Source organism: Eptatretus burgeri, chromosome 15 (genome assembly GCF_056783735.1).
Source record: "Eptatretus burgeri isolate ZD-2024b chromosome 15, Ebu_testis_v1, whole genome shotgun sequence".
NCBI lineage: Eukaryota > Metazoa > Chordata > Myxini > Myxiniformes > Myxinidae > Eptatretus > Eptatretus burgeri.
The window spans coordinates 59,723,557-59,746,717 of record NC_140975.1 but is presented as its reverse complement, the minus strand read 5'-3'; the positions used below and the strand labels follow the sequence as shown (position 1 = coordinate 59,746,717).

Below are 23,161 nucleotides of genomic sequence, written 5' to 3'. Positions count from 1 at the left end.
CTGCCGTGCCGCGGAGTTATCTGTTGCTTGCCGGCTTCAGGGTCAAATATTGGGAGGCAGGTCTGAGAGGCCACTCGTGACCCAGCCAGCAAACCCGTAACGTTTTCAACTTTATTGTGTTGATGCTGTTGTTTTTAGCTCACCTGGAATGTAGTTCTGGGGGAGCTTACAGGATGACGTGTCGTCCGTCCGTCTGCATATACTTGCAACTTCTTCTCTGAAACTACGCGTACAATTTTGATGAAACTTCACCACAACGTTCATCCCTGTGTCTGTATCAAAGTTTGTTCATGGCATTGAAAAAACAATCGGGCCCTAAGAGGGTCTATGGGGTTGCTCCAAAAATAGGTATTTGGTATTTTTTTCTCAGAAACTACACAAGCAATTCTGATGAAACTTGACCAGAACCTTCATCACCCGTGATGTACCAAAGTTTGTTCATGGCATAAAAAAAAAGCATCGGTATTTACTTTCTTCGCCATTTCATATTTTGTGGGTCATCCATGCCTACCAGTGGCTCCCTGGTTGTCTTATCCAGCCGTTACCAGGTGAGCAGCCCAGGGGTATTACTCCTATGTTTGATTATTCGGTGGCGTAACTATTTTAATAGTATAGTAATTATTGGGATCAGGTATATAATGAAGCTTCAATCACCACCTTTCTTCTAATCCACCCTTCTTCCGATACACCAGCCAAACTGCCCTGACTTGGAGTCCTTTCCCTGGTTTGAATCCTTACTGTTCTATGGCTGTGACGACATTGGGTCCTCAATCACAAAGGAGGAGAAGGTGGACGGTATTGCAGCCGGAAACGGCCCTCCAACAGACGACCCGGATCTGGAAATTATCCCGAGCCTGGTGGAGAAAGTTGTCATTCCTCGACTAAACAGTATGTGGGAAAAGTGGTTGGGGGTGGGAGTTTGGATAGGGGGCTGGATTTGATTTTGCTTCCCTACTATACACTTTTTTTTTTCCTGCATACCCCTCCATCATTGCCGACACAGACCTGGTGCGGACAGTCTGGGACCCAATGTCGACATCGCAGACAGAGCGCCTTGTGAGGACCGTGACCCTTATCATCAAAAATTACCCCACTGCCACCTTGGCTGTCTCAAAACCAAGCAAGGTGCATGGCACTGCTGACTTGTACACACCTCCATCCAACCCTTCCACCTCCCCTCCTCTCATCATTCCACACTGTGCCACTACCCAAAGATTGTACATACCTATCCACCTGTAAGACAAATACAATTACATGCTAATAGCTGAAAAGTGTGCTCAAAACTTTCATAAAATAAAAATATCGTTTTGTGTATTATTATTATTATTATTTTTTTTTTCCCTTTGTCCACTTTTTATTTTATTTCGCTTCCCGTCATTAGCACCTTTTTTGTTTTGCCCTCGGCTAAAGTGGTGCATAAAGATAGCGAGGTGCGGTGTGTTTATCAACACTCCTTTTACAGACAGTTGTTTGTGGTCTGCTCAAAACGGCTACACACTCGCACCAGACCAAAAACCGAAACTGCTTGTGTGATAGCCTATCAGAGTTATCGGGCACGAATCCATCGAAAGAGCTTCTTCGCCGCACGTGCCCGGCTCTGAAACGAGCAGCTTTCGTACCAAAATGGGCATCGAAGCGAAAGGACTGCGACTCGTCATAGTGCGATCCAACAAGGTCCAAAAAACACCGGGTCCGATCATAAAGTTATCTGAAAATGCACACGGATTCCATGCTTTAAGAGGAATTTCTTACTGCACTGGATTTCCCACCTGAGATGAATCCTTACGTTCACCAGGCTTTGTATTTACACGTTCATCTGGTTATTTTAATTAAGTGTACGTCTGAGCATACTTACCACTTGTAATCAACAATATTTTTTCTCATAATGTTTTCCTGAAAGGAATTGTATGTATAATATTTAATATTATACATACTCAAACACAATTGGTGGGAGAGGCAAGTCTTGACTGTGCCATCTATTCTACATGGCGCACACACATGCACTGCACCGTCGTCGCCACTGTCTACGCACCGTACCACCTATTTCACGTGGTACCATTGCACACGCACCAACAACCATCGATTCCTCACTACTTGTATTTTTTTTTTTATTACAAATGAAGAAGTAAGAATGATCTGAGGAAATATCTCCACCAGGCACTGCTCAAATCGATTCTGCTTCGACTCCGCCAAGCCGTCGACGAAGATGTGTTCATACCCATTTACCACAAAATGTAAGCTTGTTTAGATTTCACGTGGTTTAAGATTGGAACGCACGTAACCATGATTCGCTTTGCCATGAATGCAGCGTCTCCCCTGCCTGCTGCTTTAAGTGTATGTTTTGAGTTCTGATGAGGACCAGTAAGGGTGGACCTTCTTCACCATCATCTCATGCACATGGAGGATCTATACATATATCACTGATATGACAAGGATACAAGTAGATGATGGGTATGGTATGTGGTGTTTGAACCCAGGATTCTAGAATCATGAGCTATGTGCTCAGATGGAAATGCCAAACAGGCCGACCTGCTCGGCATGGATTGCCGCCACGGTCATGGAGTTTGCACTTACTTTAGTTGTTTGCCTGGCATCTCATTTAAGAACAACTAATCCCTCACCGTTCTCCCTCTCCCATTCATCCACCAACCCTAGAGTTATGGAGAAGGGCAGTGCGCAGGCAAGGTTTGCGTTGCGGAAATTCTGGTCTGCTGTCAAAGTAAGTTTGAAGACTGTCTATTTATTAAGGCAAAGTCCTTTTAAAAATGTTCTTTTGTTGTCTTTTATAAGTTGATGAAAAAAAACATTGTTACGGTTGTGCGGTCTTCCCCAACTGTCACAACGCCCGACGGGTATGGGACGAAAAGGTTTCCGCGTCCGCCAGGTTAATTTGGTGCGAATTGATGTCTCCAAACGCAACGACCATGGCGGAATCGCCAACTGAATAGCCGAGCAGAGCTTGATGATCCGTGCTCAAGGTCTAGAAACAGAGCCTGCCCCTCTAATGGGTTAATCAGCCAATTTCCGAAGTGCTATGGAGGCTGGTTCTGGTGACAACACAGGTCTTCATCATCAAGCAGGATTTTATTCAGAGAAAATGAATAAAAGAGAAGAAAGCATGGCCATTTAGTGGTGATCACGATGAAATAAACTAGTAATAGGCGTCCACAACCATCCTTGACTATGTTGTGGAACATCGGCTGAGGCCCTCACCTGTTCTTTTTTTTTTTTTTCCTTCCACCCTCACTTTTCACCTTTTATTTGTTTTTTTTTTCTGCATCCACTTGAGTGATGACATGAAACCTTCAACATGGGAGCGTCTACCTAGGAGATTTATACATGTGGCAGGCATTCCAAAAAAAAAAAAATCCGATTTCTGCAGGCATGGGTTGCAGAGTGTTTCATGTATCAGGAATAAACGACTTCGACCTCAACAAACTACAACACAACCCGAAACCATGACTGCCTTCGCAACTACACCATATCTCATTAATTTTGGGGAAAACACGGGACTAAGAAGGAAAAGACAAGACACTGAATCTTGGCTTGCGCGGCTCTGCTCACGCAAGCGGTGCCGGTCTGTCGTCCACTTGGGCTCACGTGGGTGTCGTGGTTTGGCATGTAGCAGTTCGGCATGATTTTTGGGATTGCACTACCGCCTGTGCCTTCCTCCAGGACGAGCAAGCTCCGAATACCAGCAGCACACGCGATCACCATAACCACTCTCAGTCAGCACCAAGCAAGACTGGCCGTAGATAACGACCACTGAACACAGACTGTGAGGACTGGACTTGATGCAGTGTGCATGTTGTCTGTGCATTTTTTGATAACGTCTCCTCGGGGCCCATTTAAAGAACCGTGAAACTTGCTCATTGGATAACGCAGCCAGACAGATGTTCATAAGATCACGTCCTTAGCCCTTCTGGTGGCCTTGCACTGATTGCGATTATGCTGTGGGTTGCCGTCTGGTTGTGATGTCTGGGAAATCCCATAAAAGGAGAGATAGTCCATGCGGGAGATTCCAGAATGTAGGGAGGGGGAAAAGGCGGTGCTCAGATAGACACGTGGGGGTGGGGGGGGGGTCGCTCCATCTTTCGAAACATGTGCTCGATACGTTTTATCATAACTCGAATTGCACTACATTTGTGCTTACATGACACGTACTATGAAATAACTATTCCAACCTATCCCCTACTTTACCCCCTAAACCAGAACCGTAACAATATTTTATTATTTAGCTTTAAGCAACAATTCTTGTGCTCCAGCTCATGCGCAGTGTGGCCACATGGCACGGCCTGCTCAACGCAACGTCCTTGAGAGAGCTTTCCCTTGATGGGATCCTCAATCGATACCTGCTCCTCTCCCTTCAAGCAGCGCCACCATCATCTGGCCTCATGCAAGCCCAGCAGGTAAGAGGCCGAAGGTGTTTTCTCATCTATTTCTTGTGGCTATCTGGATGAAGCTGTGTTGGTACTTGACATGGATTTTTCATGACACCTAAAGCTCGTACATTCAAAAAACGCCATCATGGGTATTGGTCACCAACACCAAAAAACAAATGTCCTCAAATTGATAAATCTGCATGCATTATTCTGCCTTTTATCAGCAAATTAATAAACTTACAGGTTCAGTTGGTGCCATCATTTATTTCACGTGACACAGATTCTCAAGACTGGTCGGCAACGACAGATAAGTCAGTTATTTGCTATCGTTTGTCACCTTAAGTGAGAGCCCCATCCATAAAACATTTAAACCTACTTGATAGTTCATAGAACACCTTACCCCACACAGTCTTGAGAAAAAGGACATGGGAAGGGTCTTTTTTGCTTTGCATTTTGCATTAAACAAATATTGCTGGGTGCCACCATATTTGTCTGAATGCAGAATAGCACAGGTACTGTGCCATCAGGCCATGAGACGGCATGAATATTTTGTCCCAAGTTTTGCTAAACAGTTTTTGAAAATGCCAGGAAAGTAATTTGTGTTCTGTTGTTCAGCATACAATTCAATTGGAATAAAGTTTAGGTTTTAAAGGCTGTAGAAAAACAAAACAAAATACAAACAAACAACTTTTTTGGAAGTTTAGCACCGTTGACGCACCATCTTTTACACCACCTTATTTAACATGTTAAATTAGTTTTTCGTGCCTGTTGTTTGTATCCTTTATGACGTCCCTAAATACAGTAAGTTGCGGTTTGGAATGATTTTCAATTTTGTTTGACTTCCATCATTTGGAATGATTTTCAACAGGCAGAGAGACTAACACAATTACTCCTTTGCGCGCATGTGCGCTCGGAACGAGATTCCGTACGATTTGCCAAATTTGGAGCCATAGTGCTGCTAAACTTCAGGTTTGTGTTCTGATTCATGTTTTACCAAACTCAAAATATAAAATTTCATTGAAATTAAGGAGTTCCTTGATCATAGACTGACGTCTGCAGACAGACACACAGACAGAGTGAAACGATTGCTTAACCCGACTTTTTCCTTCGTGCGTGTGGAGTAAAAATGGTGATCTCTCTGCGTTTAGCAATGATTCGAGATTCTCCTTTCATGAGATGCCACCAGCTGGTGAGAAAAGCAAAATGGTTCTGAGTCGCAAGAAGGGAAACTTGGGGACCTTACCAAAATGGCGAATTTGCGTGCAGTAATGTTGTCAGCATCCACAAGCTGTATACAAAATGAATGAATGACTGACCATGACTAAACACCAGCTATTGTTTGCCGCCTTTTCTCCATGTTGCTTTCCTTAATGGTTCTTCTTGCCTCGTTGTTGCATGCATGTGTGAGCACCATCACCTCTTGGCAAGTGAGGTGCTCTTGCAAAGTTTTCTTGGATTTTTTTTTTATAACTGCAGTGTATGTATGTGTAATATATATATATATATATATATATATATATATATATATATATATATATATATATATATATATATATATATATATATATATATATATATATATATATATATATATATATATATATATATATAATGGAGAGGTGGATTACAATTTTATTAATTTTGTTCTGTTCAGAGCACTTTGTTGTAAAGTTAGTTTGGGTGAAGATTTGGAAGACCGATCACTTTTAGTTTGACGAGTACGTGCCCGTACGTGCGTGGGCATACGTGTGTGGCCTTACGTGGAAAAAAAAAAAACTCAAACCGTGTGCCAGAAAGAACCACACAGGCCATTCCTTTGCTCTCGCGTGCCCGTACGTGCAAACCCCCCAAAAAACCTTTAAAACAACCACACAGGCTGTTCCTTCGCTCTCGTAAACGACGACTGGATTGGGGCATTGTGTTTATCTATAAATGTGCATAAGAAATCGACAAATTATTAGAATACAGTAAGTCATCACTCTCCGGAGGTGGTGCGTGCCCGTACGGAATGTTCACATGCATTCCACGAATTATCGCTTGCATTGAAGTAACAACTGCTGTGATACTTACACACACAGAGTTAATTAAAATCAAGTTTACCTCCCTCAACAACCGCACAGGACGTTCCTTCACTCTCGCGTGGCCATACGAAAAAAAAAAAAACTTTCAACGACGTAAAAGTAAACGACGACTGGGTTGGGGCATTGTGTTTATCTATAAATGCACGTAAGAAATCGAGAAATTATTAGAATACAGTTAGTCATCACTTTCCGGAAGTCCGTACGTTGTCACCCGTAATGGGGAATGCGGCTGAGGATCTCTTCCCCATCGGCCATGCCTACGCAGCAACATGTCCTGTCATTGATTGGTAAATAAATGGCCATAACTTGGGAAGCACTTGTCCGATTAATATCAAACCTTGAAAAGGCATATACTCAGGTCCCCAGCAATATACCTGGCAAGTTTCAATTAGATCGGACCAGTGGTTGTCGAGAAACAGCGGACACACACACACACACACACACACACACACACACACACACACACACACACACACACACACACACACACACACACACACACACACACACACACACTGGAATTATAGATAGATGATAACGAGCAAATCTGTTGGGTCAGAACCCTTCATCAAATGGCCAACCCATCCCACCCTCCACATAGCCCTTTCCTCTGCTGCTTATTAATCGACTCGTTTCATTTTCGTAATCTGAATCGGTTTTATCTGTTATGATTCAATGCGACGCAAGTTTGCACGATGGAAGTGTATTCATATGGAATTGCTGCAATGGCACCAAATTGCTGGTAATTGTTTTTGGTGTAAATATGACCGACAGTAACTCGATGAGATAATTATCAAATTTTTAACTTTACAGCCATGTTGGGAAAACTGCGCCATTAAACAACTAATTAATGCAACTTTGGTGAATTTCCCTGCAGTTCCTACGGAGACAACCGTGTGTCGCCTGTGGGTTTAATTATGAGAACGACGCACGTGACTTCGCGCAGGGGTTTCGACCGATCGTTGAGAAGAGACTGGAAATTCGTTGAAACTGCATCAGTTGCTTATGTTGCATTGTTGTCATCTGAGGATGTGAAGCAAAAAAAGTTGACAAATGATCAGATCGAGTCTGTTTTGAAATGTGTTTTGCTTCATTTTAATTCTACGAATCCTTGCTTTTTCATTGACCCGTTCACCCACAGATAGTCAGCATCCTGCCAAGAGCTTGGTGCGAGTGGGATGCAGAAGGTGGACAGAGCCCCCCTCAGCTTGCCAACCTGTGTCGCTACATCTACCACGCGGCCACATCCATCCATCGCCTCGCCTTTGGTTGTCCCGACACGGAGAGGAGGCAGGCCAGGCGAGTTAGCACGAGTTATCCATTTGTGGAAAACCTGATGGTGTTCCAACCATTTGTTATCAAAATTAGAGTGCAGTATTCGTTTATTTTTCCAGTGCGTCTCAGGTTCATGAAAAAGTTAATGACCAGACCCTGTGGCAAATGGTTTGAATGTTTGATCTGAGTCTGGGAGGTCAATGGTTTCATTCTGACCATGCCCTAGTCATACCAAAGACTTTTTTTTTATTTTTTAAAAAAGGTACTTGATGCTTCCTCACTTGATTTTCAGCACTTAAATTGCACAGACATGCCCATGAGGTGGAGGAAATGTCTCCTTAATTGTCCCATGAAGCGCAGAGAGAAAAGCAAATGCCGTAAAAGATGGCGTCGCTGGTACCGAGAGTACCCGAGGAAGTTGTGTGTCTTTCCCCCAAGCTAAGCGGCTCTATTTGTCTGAAGTAACGTCGGTATTTCCCACAAATTTGTCTGCAAGTGTGTGCATGATTTGCATTACTGCTCCTCCATGAGCCTTGAACCCTGTGTAAACAACTGCAGATTTGGTCTCTCTATGGGATACTCGAGTGTGTTCGAATGACGAATCACTGAGTCCCACTGACTGACTTTTATTGTGGTGCCTAAATCAAGGGTTATCACATAATTTATGCACAATATATTTTAACCATGTTCGGCTGAAAGGAGAGCACGAGGCAGCTTACTTACATCTGTACCATCTAGATTCTAGATGGTTTGGATTCCCAACCCCACTGTAAACTGCCATCCTGGTGCTGCACAGGCAAGGCATCTTGTGTATAAAACTGAGCTCGCTTTATTTCTGCAAGCTCCTTCCTTCCCATCAGCAAGAGGGTGTGGGGCAGGAGCAAATTTCTGGAAAATGTGCATGTGTTGTCCAAGGTGTGCCCTCGTCGGCAAATTCACATCATTGTGTGACGTCCTTCGACGGCATCGATAATCCTGCTGTGGCCTCGAACATTAACTTTTCTGTAAAAGGTGCCGTGCCTTTTGAAAGGAGCAGGCCATTATGTGGCCCCAGCCATGACGAAATTCAAAATTCCTGCCGCGTTTTATAATTCCACAGGAGCCGCTGCACCAGCAAAGACTTTTGAGTTAATTTGCTGTTCCCTGAAGTGAAATGTTTACTCTGCACCCACAGAGAAACCGTTCAGCAAGCCTGTCAACTACTTCGCTCGATGGGTGCAACAGTTCACGCCACTGCACTCACTGCAGAATGCAACCCAACACCAAGCACTCAATCTCAGGCAGCCAACACCCCATCTCCCGCTACAAGCATCCTCAGTCCTGCAGCTGGCCCGCAGCACATGTGAACCATGTCATTCCTTTCCCTTTGCATGTTCATTTCCACCTCGTTTTCGATAAAAACCTAGGGTTGTTTCATACAAATTCAAGAATGTTGAAGAGATGGAAAAATGTTTTTGATTTGATAAAAAAAGCGCATGATTAAATACATGCAGACATCCCCACAATCCCTTTGTCTTTGTCTTTAATTTCAAATGGATTGGTCACTGGTGTTAAAAAAAAAAAAAAATTCTGGGTCCCTAATTGGCAGTTAGTTTTTGGGGGTCTTTAAAGGCAATTTGTGGTGGTTGCAGTTGGTAATGGGACATTTATTTAAGGATTTTTGCTTAAACCCCCCCCCCCCCAAAAAAAACAATTAAGGTACCATCAATGGAATGGTAGACGAGGGGGTAAGGATGCCAGACTAGTATTCCAGAGGTTCTAGGTTCACATTCCACTGCAGGTAGAAGCATCAACTCTTTGCAAATCCTACCATCACTGTTTAAGGGTATGACTTATCCTGCCAGCAGCACACAGTGGTTTACAGTCGAGCAGTTGTCACGCCGGGACCACATGAAACGTTCTCTTGCTACAGGCCAAATATTTGATTCATCGCCTAATTAAAAATCATGTGTTGCATCAATGAGTGCACCAATCTCATGAGCCGAAGTTCAGTTGACTGTCTGATATGGATAGAATTTGCTTGTGAATGATAAACGTCTCATTTTTGAAAATGGGAAGCCTCCTGCTTTGATTGATGGTTTTAGCAGCAATCTTCGTTGGGAGTAGTGACTTGTCCAGTGATAAATTCACAAATTGAAATAGCAGGGTGCCCAAATGCCACCACCAACACCACCACTACCTCCTCCCCCCCCCCCCAAAAAAAAATTCAGATGTTTGCACAATACAGTGCAGTATAGTAGTGTGCAAATTGTACAATTATTTAATTTAGTTGTACGTGATATAAAAACAGATGAAATTTATTTGTGCAAAAATAAATACCATAACACAAAAGTACTTGCATCACACATCTTGTTTTTCCTTAATTGTGATGACAAACATTCTGATGGTACAAGTACTGGAGATTGTGGTTCCAGCAAAGTCTGGAAAAGTTGCTCCAAATGAGGAACAGGGCACTTCTCTGCATTGAAGATTCCACTTGAGCAGTAATGGCTCGATGGTCCAATTCAAACTGCAAATGTAGAAGAAGACACAATTCAGGATTACGGTTGAATGCGCTGTCAAGGGCGAACCACATTATTGTGTACCACAAATGATGTGGTCACCCTATTCTGTGCTCTTTCTTGATTGTGGACTCTTCACATTTTGAGTTTCCTTGATACTACGAAAGCTTCAGAAATTTGCTTTGTTTTAAAAAATTTTTTTGTTTTTTTAAAGCTCTTTTGAAAAGTAAGATTTGAGAAGTACAGTGCCTTCAGGAAGTATTCACACCCCTCAACTTTCGTCACATTTTACAGTGTGACAGCCTGAATTTAATATAAAATGGATTTAATTTTTTTTTTAATGTTGTCACCGATCACAAAAATACCCCCAAATGACAAAGTGAAAACATGTTTTTAGAATTTTTTACAAATTAAAAGTGAAAAGCTGAAATGTCTTGCATCAATAAGTATTCAACCCCTTTTGCTTATCCATCCATTGCGACCATACTCTGCAGAGCGTTGGTGCTGCCTAAGCAGTCTCCTTGGCTATTGGGCACAATCCTGGACGGGTCTCCACTCCGACACACGACACCAGCAAGCTGGTACTCATTTTACCGACCTAGGAAGGATGGCAGGCAGAGTCAACCCCACCTGGTATTAATTCAACAGCCGAGTGGGATTTGAACTCAGGATCCTAGGATCCCAAGCCCACCACCCTAACCATTAGGCCAGCACCTTTGCGTATGACACTCCAAATTGAGCTCGGGTGCAACCGATTTTCTTTGATCATCCTTGAGATGTCTCTTCAACTTGATTGGAGTCCACATGTGGCCAATTCAATTGAATGGACATGATTTAGAAAAACACCCCCTTCTTTCGAAGGCCCCACAGTTGACAGTGCTTGTCAGAGCAGAACTTCTTCCATGAAGTCCAAGGAACTGTCTAGAACTCTGAGATATAATTGTGAGGAAGCATAGATCTGAGGAAGGGTATAAAACAATTTCTGGAGTGTTGAGAGTTCCCAAGAGCACAGTGAGCTCCATCAGTAGGAAGTGAAAAGAATATGGAACTACGCAAACTTCCTCGAGCTGGCCGTCTGACCAAACTGGGCAAGGACCTTGGTCAGGGAGATGACCACTCTGACAGAACTACAGAGTTCCTTCGCTGAGATGGGAGAACCTGCGAGAAGGACAACAATCTCTGCAGCACTTAAAATCTAGGCTTCATGGGAGAGTGGCCAGACAGAAGATACTCCTGAGAGAAAGGCACAACATGACAGCATGCCTGGAGTTGCAAAAAGACACGTGAAAGACAGAGCACGAGGCAAAAGATTCTGTGGTCTGATGAGATGAAAATTGAACTCTGGCTTGAATGCAAAGCACGACGTCTGGTGGAAACTGAGCACAGCTCATCACCCATTTAACACCATCCCTATTGTGAAGCATCATGCTGGCAGCATCATGCTAGGGGGATGCTTTTCAGTGGCAAGGACTGGGGGACTGGTAAGGATAGAGGGAACAGAGTTGAGCCAAAAACGGGCAAATCCTTGAGGAGAACCTGCTTCAGAGTGCAAAAGACCTCAGGCTGTTGCGAAGATTTACGTTTCAACAGGACAATGACCCCAAGCATACAGCCAAAGCAACACTGGAATGGCTTCAGAACAAGAACGTGAAAGTCCTTGATTGGCCGAGCCAAAGCCCAGACTTGAATCCCATTGAGAATCTGTGGAAAGACTTGAAGATTGCTGTTCACCGACGTTCCACATCCAACTTGACAGAGTTTGAGCAAATCTGCAAAGAAGAACCAGAGAAAATCCCCAAATCCAGATGTGCAAAGCTGATACAGACATTCCCAAGAAGACTTGAAGCTGTAATTCCTGCCAAAGGAACTTCTACAAAGTACTGACTCAGGGGGTTGAATACTTATTGACTCAAGGCATTTCAGCTTTTCATTTTTAATGTATTTGTAAAGATTTCTAAAACATGTTTTCACTTTGTTATTATGGGTATTTTGTGTCGATCGGTGACAAAAAATTAAATGTAATCAATTTAAAATTCAGGCTGCAACACAACAAAATGTGACAAAAGTCAAGGGGTGTGAATACTTTCTGAAGGCACTGTATGTGTTCACAATATGAAATGTGACCCACCTTCGAACTTGATACGTTGTCCAGAATTCTGCTCGAGGAGATTTTTGAAGCAAGTAAACCACAGTTGACAAAATGTCTTCAAAATCTGGAACAAAACAACAACAACAAAAAAGAACCCCCACAAATTCTTCAAAACATTCAACAAGCAAATGAGAAAATCTCTTCGGTAAGAATAAAGCATTTGTTTCCCCAGCCACTGATGGTGGACAGAGGTGATGTTTTCACCCGTTTGTTTGTTTCTTGCGAAATCGAAGCTTCGCATGTATATTGGTTGGTCTTGTCTGTTTGTATATTAATTATTCGCCAACAGGTCACATTTTTTACTCCGATCTTCATGAAACTTAACCACCTGGTGGAGGTAGTCACAAGCATGAAGCCTATTGTTTTGAGGTCAATGGTCAATACAAGGTCACAATCATCATTTTTCATCTGATTGACTTCATATCTGTATATAAAATCGAAAAACATGGGTGGACGGTGAACCCTTGTCGAGGTGAAGCCTTGGTGATCATGTCTCATGTGATTATGTCTCATTAGGTATTATTGAACTTTGGCAATGTTTATTATTCACATATTATTGGACCTTCATGACGTGTATTAATTTTGGATTATTGGAACATACCTTTGAGACATTTACACCTTTTAGACTCCGAAATAACATTTTATACCCTTCAGACTGCTTTGACCTCTTGCCTCAAATAATGTGGTCATCATCGCTTGGATATTTATCAGTATGCAGTTCTGATGAGGGCAAGTCAGCCCATAATCTGGATAGGTGGTTCCGTTTGATGTTTAACTGATGTTGACCATGTAATCTTTGTCTGTTTGACAGAGTCACTGAGCCAAGGCCTCTGGGTTGGAGGCGACGCTTTGGTATAGGACGATGTCCAATGGAGATTGGGGGAGTGCTCATCACACTCGCACTCCAATCTCTCCGACTCTCTGGAAAATCCTGTTTACCTCTTTGCTGATGACTCCACCCTCTGCCGTACCATCGGTCATCCAACAGACCGGCAAGCAGCAGCTTCTTCACTCGCTGCAGATCTTGATAAAATCCACAAGCTGGTCCAACACGTGGAACATGTCTTTCAAGTTGGACAAATCTCACACTCTCACTATGTCTCTTCGAAAGGACTGTTTAGAAAACCCCCCCATCCACTTTCTCAACAATCCTCAAAAAGAAGTCCTTTCTTTCAAGCTTCTGGGTCTCACTATCTGCCATGACCTTTCCTGGGAGAGCCACATTTCAAACCTAGCCTCCAAAGCCAGTCGCCGACTGGAAATCCTCCATCGTGCAAAGTCCTTCCTCGGCCCTCCTGGACTCCTGACCACTTACATAGCTTTTGTCTGCAGCCTGATGGAGTACTGCTCTCCCCTCTGGGCTGGTGCTCCTGCCTCCCACCTTTCTCGGCTTCACGCTGTGGAAACCAAAGCATTTTGGATCATTGGCATCTCCTGCAATGAGGCTGAGTCTTTGGGCCTCTCACTCAATCACCGCAGGTTGGTCGGTGGTCTTTCTGTCTTCTACCATCTCCTCTCCAGCCTCGCCCCCCTGCTCTCTCTGCGATTTGTTCCCACCACATTTCCACAGGGCGCTCAAGGTCTGCCAACAACCCCCTTCTGGTAAAACTACCAAAATCACGAATCACTGCTCACCTTCACTCTTTCATTCCTCTTTTTCCCGCCTTTGGAATAAACTCCCTCACTCTATTCTTTCCCATTCTTCCCTCCAGGCCTTCAAATCAGCTGTTCACCACCACCTCTTATGGTCCACTTATAAACCTCTTATCCCCCATCCAAATCCACGATCTTTTCTACCCCCGATAATCCACCCAAGCTCACCTCATTCAAATTCCCTGCTTTCCTTCCTGAAAGTCCCTATAATGTCCATCTTCTATTCCCCATGTTCCCTCTCCCTTCCAGATCTCCTAATATCTCTGTTCCCCACTGTTTTGTCCTTCCCACTCCCTCCCCTCTTGTCTCATGCCCCCCTTGCTGTGCATTGTGTGTTAGCTCTCACACGAGCCTCAACAAGGTATACAAAAAAAACTAAATCGTTTTAATATATATATATATATATATATATATATATATATATATATATATATATATATATATATATACATACACACATACACATACACACATACACACATACACACATACACACATACACACACACACCCACACACACACACACACACACACACACACACACACACACACACACACACACACACACACACACACACACACACACAGTGGGGAGAACAAGTATTTGATACACTGCCGATTTTGCAGGGTTTCCCACTTACAAAGCACGTAGACGTCTGTAATTTCTATCATAGGTACACTTCAACTGTGAAAGACGGAATCTAAAACAAAAATCCTGAAAATCACATTGTATGATTTTTAAATAATTAATTTGCATTTTATTGCATGAAATAAGTATTTGATCACCGACCAACCAGTAAGAATTCCGGTTCTCACAGACCTGTTAGTTTTGTCTTTAAGAAGCCCTCCCATTCTCCACTCATTACCTGTATTAACTGCACCTGTTTGAACTCGTTATCTGCAGAAAAGACAGCTGTCCACACTCAATCAATCAGACTCCAACCTCTCCACAATGGGTAAGACCAGAGAGCTGTCTTCGGATATCAGTGACAAAATTGTAGACTTGCACAAGGCTGGGTTGGGCTGTAGGACAATAGGCAAGCAGCTTGGTGAGAAGGCAACAACTGTTGGCGCAATTATTAGAAAATGGAAGAAGTTCAAGATAACAGTCAATCTCCCTCGGTCTGGGGCTCCATGCAAGATCTCACCTCGTGGAGCCTCAATGATCATGAGAAAGGTGAGGGATCAGCCCAGAACTACACGGCAGGACCTGGTCAATGACCTGAAGAGAGCTGGGAGCACAGTATCAAAGAAAACCAGAAGTAACACACTACGCCGTCATGGATTAGAATCCTGCAGCGCTCGCAAGGTCCCTCTGCTCAAGCCAGCGCATGTCCAGGCCCATCTGAAGTTTGCCAATGACCATCTGGATGATCCAGAGGAGGAATGGGAGAAGGTCATGTGGTCTCATCAGACCAAAATAGATCTTTTTGGTTTCAACTCCACTTGCCGTGTTTGGAGGAAGAAGAAGGATGAGTACAACCCCATGAACACCATTCCAACCGTGAAGCATGGCGGCGGAAACACAATTCTTTGGGGGTGCTTTTCTGCAAAGGGGACAGGACGACTGCACCGTATTGAGGGGAGGATGGATGGGGCCATGTATCGCGAAATCTTGGCCAACAACCTCCTTCCCTCAACAAGAGCATTGAAGATGGGGTGTGGCTGGGTCTTCCAGCATGACAACGACCCGAAACACACAGCCAGGGCAACTAAGGAGTGGCTCCGTAAGAAGCATCTCAAGGTCCTGGAGTGGCCGAGCCAGTCTCCAGACCTGAACCCAAGAGAAAATCTTTGGAGGGAGCTGAAAGTCTGTGTTTCCCAGCGACAGCCCCGAAACCTGAAGGATCTGGAGAAGATCTATATGGAGGAGTGGGCCAAAATCCCTGCTGCAGTCTGTGCAAACCTGGTTAAGAACTGTAGGAAACGTCTGATCTCTGTAATTGCAAACAAAGGTTTCTGTACGAAATATTAAGTTCTGTTTTTCTGATGTATCAAATACTTATTTCATGCAATAAAATGCAAATTAATTATTTAAAAATCATACAATGTGATTTTCAGGATTTTTGTTTTAGATTCTGTCTTTCACAGTTGAAGTGTACCTATGATAAAAATTACAGACCTCTCCGTGCTTTGTAAGTGGGAAAACCTGCAAAATCGGCAGTGTATCAAATACTTGTTCTCCCCACTGTATATATATATAATCATTCGTAAAAGTATCGTACAAGTGTTTGGTTTCTGTCTGATACGATAGATCATGTGTCGAAGAGTGCTTCAAAACACTCCCCGACACATACTGATGAACATCTAAAAGTTTGAATATCTGTTTGGCCATCTGGGAAAAATGGCGACACACAGACAAACATCTCTCTTATAATACAGTGTAGATAAATTAGAGAGTTCATAGAACACATGCCTGGTGTTGGCTTAATGGTTAGGGTGGTGGGCTTGGGATCCGAGGATCCTGAGTTCAAATGCCCCTCGGCTGTTGAATTAATACCAGGTGGGGTTGACTCAGCCTGTCATCCTTCTGAGGTCGGCAAAATGAGTGCCGGCTTGCTGGTATCCTGTGTCGGAGTGGCGACCCGTCCAGGATTGTGCCCAATAACCAAGGAGACTACTAAGGCAGCACCAACGCTCTGCACAGAGTGGTCTCAATGGATGGATGGATGGATGGATAAAACACGATAACGCGCGCAGTGTTTAAGTATATACTTCAATTTTAATTAAATGATTTTAAAGGTGGATAAAAAAAAATCCAGAAGATTCGCACTATTGAAGCAGTGTTCATGTGTTATATACCACCTTTATTTAACAAGTACGACACTGCAAAATTGGAGGTTCTTGGAAGTGATAAGGTGATTTATGTTCTCCAGTGTTCACGTCTGTAATTTAATTTAAATAAAATAAAGACAGTAAAAGTCTTATAAATTAATTAATTCCGAAATTTACCGCCGTTTTGCAGTGTCGATCTACCATGTTACATTCATTATTCGTGCCTATTGCTTGTGTCCTTTTTAAATCCTACAAAACAGTAAGTTTCCTGTTTAAAATGATTATCAATTTTGATTGACTGCCAGGCAGGGAGACAGAGTAAAAACATCTCGCTCCTCTCTGCGCGTGCACGATCGGGACAACTTCAAAGCCAAAGTACTACGGTAAAACGAGAAACTTGTCTTCCGATTCATGTTCAAAAAAAATATAACATTCCATTTAAATAAGTTGTTTCTCGGTCATAAACAGACAAGACGGACGGACATAAACCAATTCCTTCACCTCGCTTTTTGCTTCGCGTGCGCGTGGTAATAACACTTAGTGGTGTCACGTTCTGCACAGTGCACACTTCCTCTGATCTTGTCTGCATTACCGTGTGTTGTTAGTCGTGGGAGGGAAGGTAGGAGCTCTCCCAATGTCCACCGCACGTTCGCCAGCATCTAATTGTTTCAACACATTGCATTTCACTTTGCATGCAATGATTTCTTTCTCCCATGCTCATTATTGTCACTTGTTGGACAACGGAGCGAGACTGTTTACACAGCGACAAAAATCGGACGTCATTTGTTCCCTCCTTGATCAGGGTCGGAAAAGCGAATCAACATTACATGGGGGCCCGACCTATATGATGTCAATGCAGAAGCAAGATTAAAATATATTGTCACCAAAAATAAAAAAAAAAATTTCATGGGGAAAGGAGACCAAGCCAAGCTGGTTAATATCTGAACACAGTCCACAAAGCACAAACCAACCTTGTTAAATTTTTAACTGTTAAAAAAAAAAAACGAACCAGAAAGGCATCATTAATGAAAGACAAAATTTGATGCAAAAACGTCACCTTTAGGTTCATAAAAAACATCTGATCCCAGGATGATGTCCACCGCTGGAAGAAGGATCAAGTCCGGAGAAACGTCTCCCCAGGTGAGGCCCAGCACGCGGACATTGGTAATCCCATTCGCTTGGCAGCTCCGACGACAGTTTTCGAGGCACCATGCAAGATCTGCGTTGTCTGACAAAGTCACTGCTGCACCACATGACGATGCAACCACACCAGGCAGAGCAGTTCCTGCCCCCAACTACAGAGAGTTATTTCATTTTATTTTTAAATCATGCCAAATGCTACAACAAAAGAAAAAGAACAAATATCTAACTTTAAAAAGCAATATGACAATGAAACTGATCTTGTGTCCCATGAAACTCGTCAACCAATGGACAAGACACACAGAGCAACAGCAACAGTTCCCCATCCTGGACTTGCTATGTACAATCTACATCAATTGACAATCGCCCACTTTATTGAATTAACTTTGCAAATACTTTACCTCCAGTACATGCTTTTCAGGAAGACAGTGTCTGAAGTGCCATACGTACTGAGCCAGTACAACAGCACTCGGCCAGACAAATGTGCCGTAACTTCTGTCCAAAACCTCAAATGGGGACATGGGGTCATCGTCAAGCATATCCTTTCGTTTTACACAACAGATTGTACGTAATAGCTGGAATTAAATAACAAAATTAACTCCAAACAACAGCACACATATTATAAGACGAGTTCCCTTGCAAGGAACTTTGACACAGGAGCCCATTAGGTCCATCAAAGCCTGAATTATGATTACCAACCTATGGTTGTTTGTTCCTGCTCGATCCCTTTAACTGCTTTATTTATGGATTCATTTGTATGCAACCTTCGGCTGCTTGGCTGCATACATTTCTGGGGGAGTAGCTGTGCTGTGCTGATGCAGTGCCCCTCTTACCAGCACACTGGTACTCGTTTTGGCAACAGAAGGATGACAGGCTGAATCAACCAACCTGGTGTTAATTCAATGGTTGAAACTCTTGACTCAAGACCCCAGGATCTTAAGCCAACCACCTTTATCGTTAAACCAACACCAGGCCTTTTTTTAACTGCTCAGCATCAAGCAAGGAAGCAGCAAGTACCATTTAAAAGTGGTGTGTGCCACAGCCAGGGTTCGAAACACCAACCTCCCAGACTCTTGAGTGGACAGTCCAGCATGGAGTGGACAGACAAGAGTCTGGTGAAAAGGGTAACGGGAAAACGCTGCTGATAATGACCATCTGCCACGAAGTGTCACACCGACCGAGCTCCAGATGGTGGGTTTATCTTCGGGGATACTCCCCAACATAACTGCGTGTTGTCAGGTTACGTAGTCTTGCAACACATTTCCTTCCGATGAAGGACTTATTGAAGTCTAGTGTTTGCTTAAGGGTTAAGGTGGCTGGCTTAAGATCTTAGGGTCTTCAGTTCGAGCCCCTGTTCGTGCTGTTGAAATAACATCAGGTGGGTTGACTCAGCCTGTCATCCTTTCGAGGTCGGCAAAATGAGTACCAGCTTACCAATAACAGGGGCACTGCATCAGTGGCACAGCTGCGCTTCCAGAAATATGACGCAACCAGCAGCCACGGGCTGCATTCGGAGCAAGCCAAGGGTCTCTGGCATGGCTCAGGAGACCTCCACCTCCCTCTCCGTCCTCCCCCTCCCCCTCCGTCCCCTCCCCCTCCCCCTCCCCCTCCTCCCTCCCTCTCTCCTCCCTCCCTCCCCTCCCTCTCCCTCTCCCCTCTCTCCTCTCCCCTCTCTCTCTCCTCCCCCTCTCCCTCCCCCTCTCTCCCTCCCTCCCCTCTCCCTCTCCCTCTCCTCTCCCTCCCCTCTCCTCCCTCCCTCTCCCTCTCCCTCCCCCTCTCCTCCCCTCCCTCTCCTCCCTCCCCTCCCCTCTCCCTCCCCCTCTCCCTCTCCCTCTCTCCCTCCCCCCTCTCCCTCTCCCCTCTCCCTCCCCTCCTCCCTCCCTCCTCTCCCCTCCCTCCTCCCTCTCTCCCTCCCCTCTCTCTCCCCCCTCTCCTCCCCTCTCCTTCCTCTCCTCTCCTCCCTCTCCCTCTCTCTCTCCTTTCCTCTCTCCCTCTCTCCTCTCCCTCTCTTCTCTCTTTCTTCTCCTCTCCTCCTCTCTCTCTCTCTCCTTCCCTTCTCCTCTCTTCCCCCTCTCCCTCTCTCCCTCTCTCCCTCCCCTTCCTTCCCTTCTCCTCTCTCCCTTCCCTTCCTCCCCTCTCTCCCTCTCTCTCCCTCTCCCTCTCTCCTCTCTCTCTCTCTCTTCTCCTCTTCTCCCCCTCCTTCTCCTCTCTTCTCTCTCTCTCCTCCCTTTCTCTCTCTCTCCCCCTCTCTTCTCCTCTCCTCTCTCTCTTCCTCTCCTCTCCCTCTCCTCTCTCCCTCTCTCCTTCCCCTCCCCTTCCTCTCTCCCTCTCTCCCCTTCTCTCTCTTCCTCCTCTCCCTCTCTCTCTCTCTCTCTCTCTCCCTTCCCTTTCTCTCCCCTCTCCTCTCTCTCTCTCTCTTTCTCTCTCTCCCTCTCTCCCTCTCCTCCCTCCTCTCTCTCTCCTTTCTCTCTCTCTCTCCCCTCTCTCCTCTTCTTCCCTTCCTCCCTCTTCCTCTCTCCTCCTCTCTTCTCCTCTCTCCTCTCCTCTCTCTCCTCTCTTCCCTCCCCCTCTCTCTTCTCTCCTCCCTTTCTCTCCTCCCTTCTTCTCTCTCTCCCTCTCTCTCCTCCCTTCTCTCTCTCTCTCTCTCTCTCCTCTCCCTCCCTTCCTCTCCTCCCTCTTCTCTCTCTTCTCTTCCTCTCTCCCCTTCTCTCTCTCTCCTCCCTTCTTCCTTTCTCTCCTCCTTTCCCTCTCTCCCTCTCCCTCTCCTTTCTCTCTCTCCTTTCTCTTTCCCTTCCTCTCTCCTCTCTCCTCCCTCTCTCTCCTCTCTCTCCCTCTCTTCCCTCTCTCTCTCTCCCTCTCTCTCCCTCTCTCTCTCTCCCCCTCTCTCCTTTCCTCTCTCTCTCCTCCCTTCCTCTCTCTCTCTCCCCCCCTCCCTCTCCTCCCTCTCCCCTCCCTTCTCCTCTCCCCTCTCTCTCTCTCTCCCTCCTCTCTCCCCTCTCTCTCTCTCCTCTCCTCTCCTCCCTCTCCTCTCCCCCTCTCCCCTCCCCCCTCTCTCTCCCCCCTCCCCCTCTCCCCCTCCCCCCTCCTCCCTCCCCTCCCTCTCTCCCCTCCTCTCCCCTCCCCTCCCCTCCCTCTCCCCCTCCCTCTCCCCCTCCCTCCCCTCCCCTCCCTCTCCCCTCCCCTCCCTCTCCCTCTCCCCCTCCCTCTCCCTCCCTCTCCCCTCCCTCTCCTCCCTCTCCCTCTCCCTCTCCCTCTCCCTCTCCCTCTCCCTCTCCCTCTCCCTCTCCCTCTCCCTCTCCCTCTCCCTCTCTCTCCCTCTCCCCCTCCCTCTCCCTCTCCTCTCCCCCTCTCCCTCTCCCTCTCCCTCTCCCTCTCCCTCTCCCCCTCCCTCTCCCTCTCCCCCCAACCCTCTCCCTCTCCCCCCTCCCTCTCCCTCTCCCCCTCTCCCCCTCCCGTACAGTACACAGCTGCAGGATCTGTACACACCTCGGGAATACATACGTTAAGGGGTCGTTGTTCAGGTTGTGTGGTGGAGAATTTGAACCTTCTGCAGCTCACACGCTCGGACTGCGACATCAATGGACAAACCGTTTAAACAGAAACGTGACCTTAAATTGGAGACCGCACGCACAGCGTGCACAAACACGTCCCTTGTCCGCATCACAAAACGTTAAAGAAATACCGAATGGACACGTTAACAACCAAACGATGGGTAAATTCAACAAGACTCAAGCCCATAGCACTGGCGCGATTTATACCACCATGGCCGATATACATGCATTAAAGGAACAAGGCAAAATGGAGACGATCGTATGAATATTAATACTGCATATCATCTTTTATATATATATTTATATATATATATTTATATATATATATGTATATATATATATGTACTCAAAACTGAAAAGGGGTACAAAAGTGTCGAAATATCCAAAAGCTCCGTTCCTGTCGTACCGTGTGTAATACATCAGCAAAATGTTGGGAACGGTTGTGAGTAGTCTAACGGGCGCAGAAAAGATCATGGCTTTGGATGGGGGATGAACTGAGATGTCAGTGAAGAGCTGTCTTGAAGACCCTGAGGGAAGAATGAGATCAAAGAGAGTGTGCAGAAGGCGGTGGTTCCACAGGCGGGAAATGAGAGGAAGAAGTACTGAAGTAAAGGTACTGGACATTCAAAGTACAACCATTCCTCTCCCATGCCAAATAAATAAATAATAAATCCTCCGGCGATGCTGCCTTGCAGCACGTGGAGACGGAATTGGTTGCACTGCTGAGGTAAATGTGTACAAATGATATCTAGTTTGTGTGTACAAATGTACTTCTGAGGTAAATGTGTATAAATGATATCTAGTTTGTGTGTACAAATGTACTTCTGAGGTAAATGTGTACAAATGATATCTAGTTTGTGTGTACAAATTTACTTCTGAGGTAAATGTGTACAAATGATATCTAGTTTGTGTGTACAAATGTACTTCTGAGGTAAATGTGTATAAATGATATCGAGTTTGTGTGTACAAATGTACTTCTGAGGTAAATGTGTACAAATGATATCTAGTTTGTGTGTACAAATGTACTTCTGAGGTAAATGTGTACAAATGATATCTAGTTTGTGTGTACAAATGTACTTCTGAGGTAAATGTGTACAAATGATATCTAGTTTGTGTGTACAAATGTACTTCTGAGGTAAATGTGTATAAATGATATCGAGTTTGTGTGTACAAATGTACTTCTGAAGTAAATGTGTACAAATGATATCTCGTTTGTTTGAAAAAATGTACTTCTGAGGTAAATATGTACAATGATACTTACTCCATATGCAATTCAGCATATGGAGATGGATTTGGTGTGAGCAGTGTGCTATAATTGATTGATGAATTGATTAAGTGCATAATTAAAATAAATAATAATTGTAAAATAATTAATTTCTTAACAAAATTGCCTCATAGCATAACCAAAACCACCACTGTTTCATTCGAATCTATAACTTTTTGAAAATGAAGTAATTCATCGAAAACATTTTTTTAAAATCGATTAATTGATTAATTATTAAATCAAATATGCAGTTTTAGCCAAAGCACATCTTCACTCTTGTCCCCAAATTTCAGCTTCCGAGCTCAAAGGATGGCTGTGATATTGTTACGAATCTGGAAGCCATGAACACTCAACATACAGGTCCTATAGATCAGTTATATCGGTAAGTAT

At 44.6% G+C, this 23,161-nt stretch overlaps 2 protein-coding genes across 5 annotated transcripts in view; one reads left to right on the top strand and one right to left on the bottom strand.

Annotated features, from left to right (window-relative positions):
• The window catches only part of PAXBP1 (PAX3 and PAX7 binding protein 1), a 49,863-nt gene extending 39,791 nt beyond the window's left edge, over positions 1-10,072 (top strand). For both annotated transcript variants that reach the window (XM_085856228.1, XM_085856227.1), the window contains exons 13-19: positions 693-888; positions 1,004-1,125; positions 2,158-2,234; positions 2,656-2,719; positions 4,266-4,409; positions 7,605-7,762; positions 8,913-10,072. In XM_085856228.1, coding sequence (XP_085712354.1) covers positions 693-888; positions 1,004-1,125; positions 2,158-2,234; positions 2,656-2,719; positions 4,266-4,409; positions 7,605-7,762; positions 8,913-9,084 — 933 coding nt within the window. In that variant the 3' untranslated portion in view covers positions 9,085-10,072. The remainder of the gene's footprint in view (positions 1-692; positions 889-1,003; positions 1,126-2,157; positions 2,235-2,655; positions 2,720-4,265; positions 4,410-7,604; positions 7,763-8,912) is intronic.
• METTL23 (methyltransferase 23, arginine) lies at positions 10,020-21,774 on the bottom strand. Of its 3 annotated transcripts, none has more exons than XM_085856230.1 (5): positions 21,458-21,773; positions 18,358-18,462; positions 17,874-18,111; positions 12,368-12,452; positions 10,020-10,247 (listed from the first exon to the last, which is right to left on the bottom strand). In XM_085856230.1, the coding sequence occupies exons 1-5, from the start codon at positions 21,530-21,532 to the stop codon at positions 10,079-10,081; spliced, it is 672 nt and encodes a 223-aa protein (XP_085712356.1). In that variant the 5' UTR covers positions 21,533-21,773; the 3' UTR covers positions 10,020-10,078. The 3 variants fall into 3 exon arrangements, with proteins under 3 accessions (XP_085712356.1, XP_085712355.1, XP_085712357.1); XM_085856229.1 differs by having other exon boundaries at positions 21,443-21,771; XM_085856231.1 differs by lacking the exon at positions 18,358-18,462 and having other exon boundaries at positions 21,458-21,774.
• Positions 21,775-23,161: the final 1,387 nt, after the last annotated feature.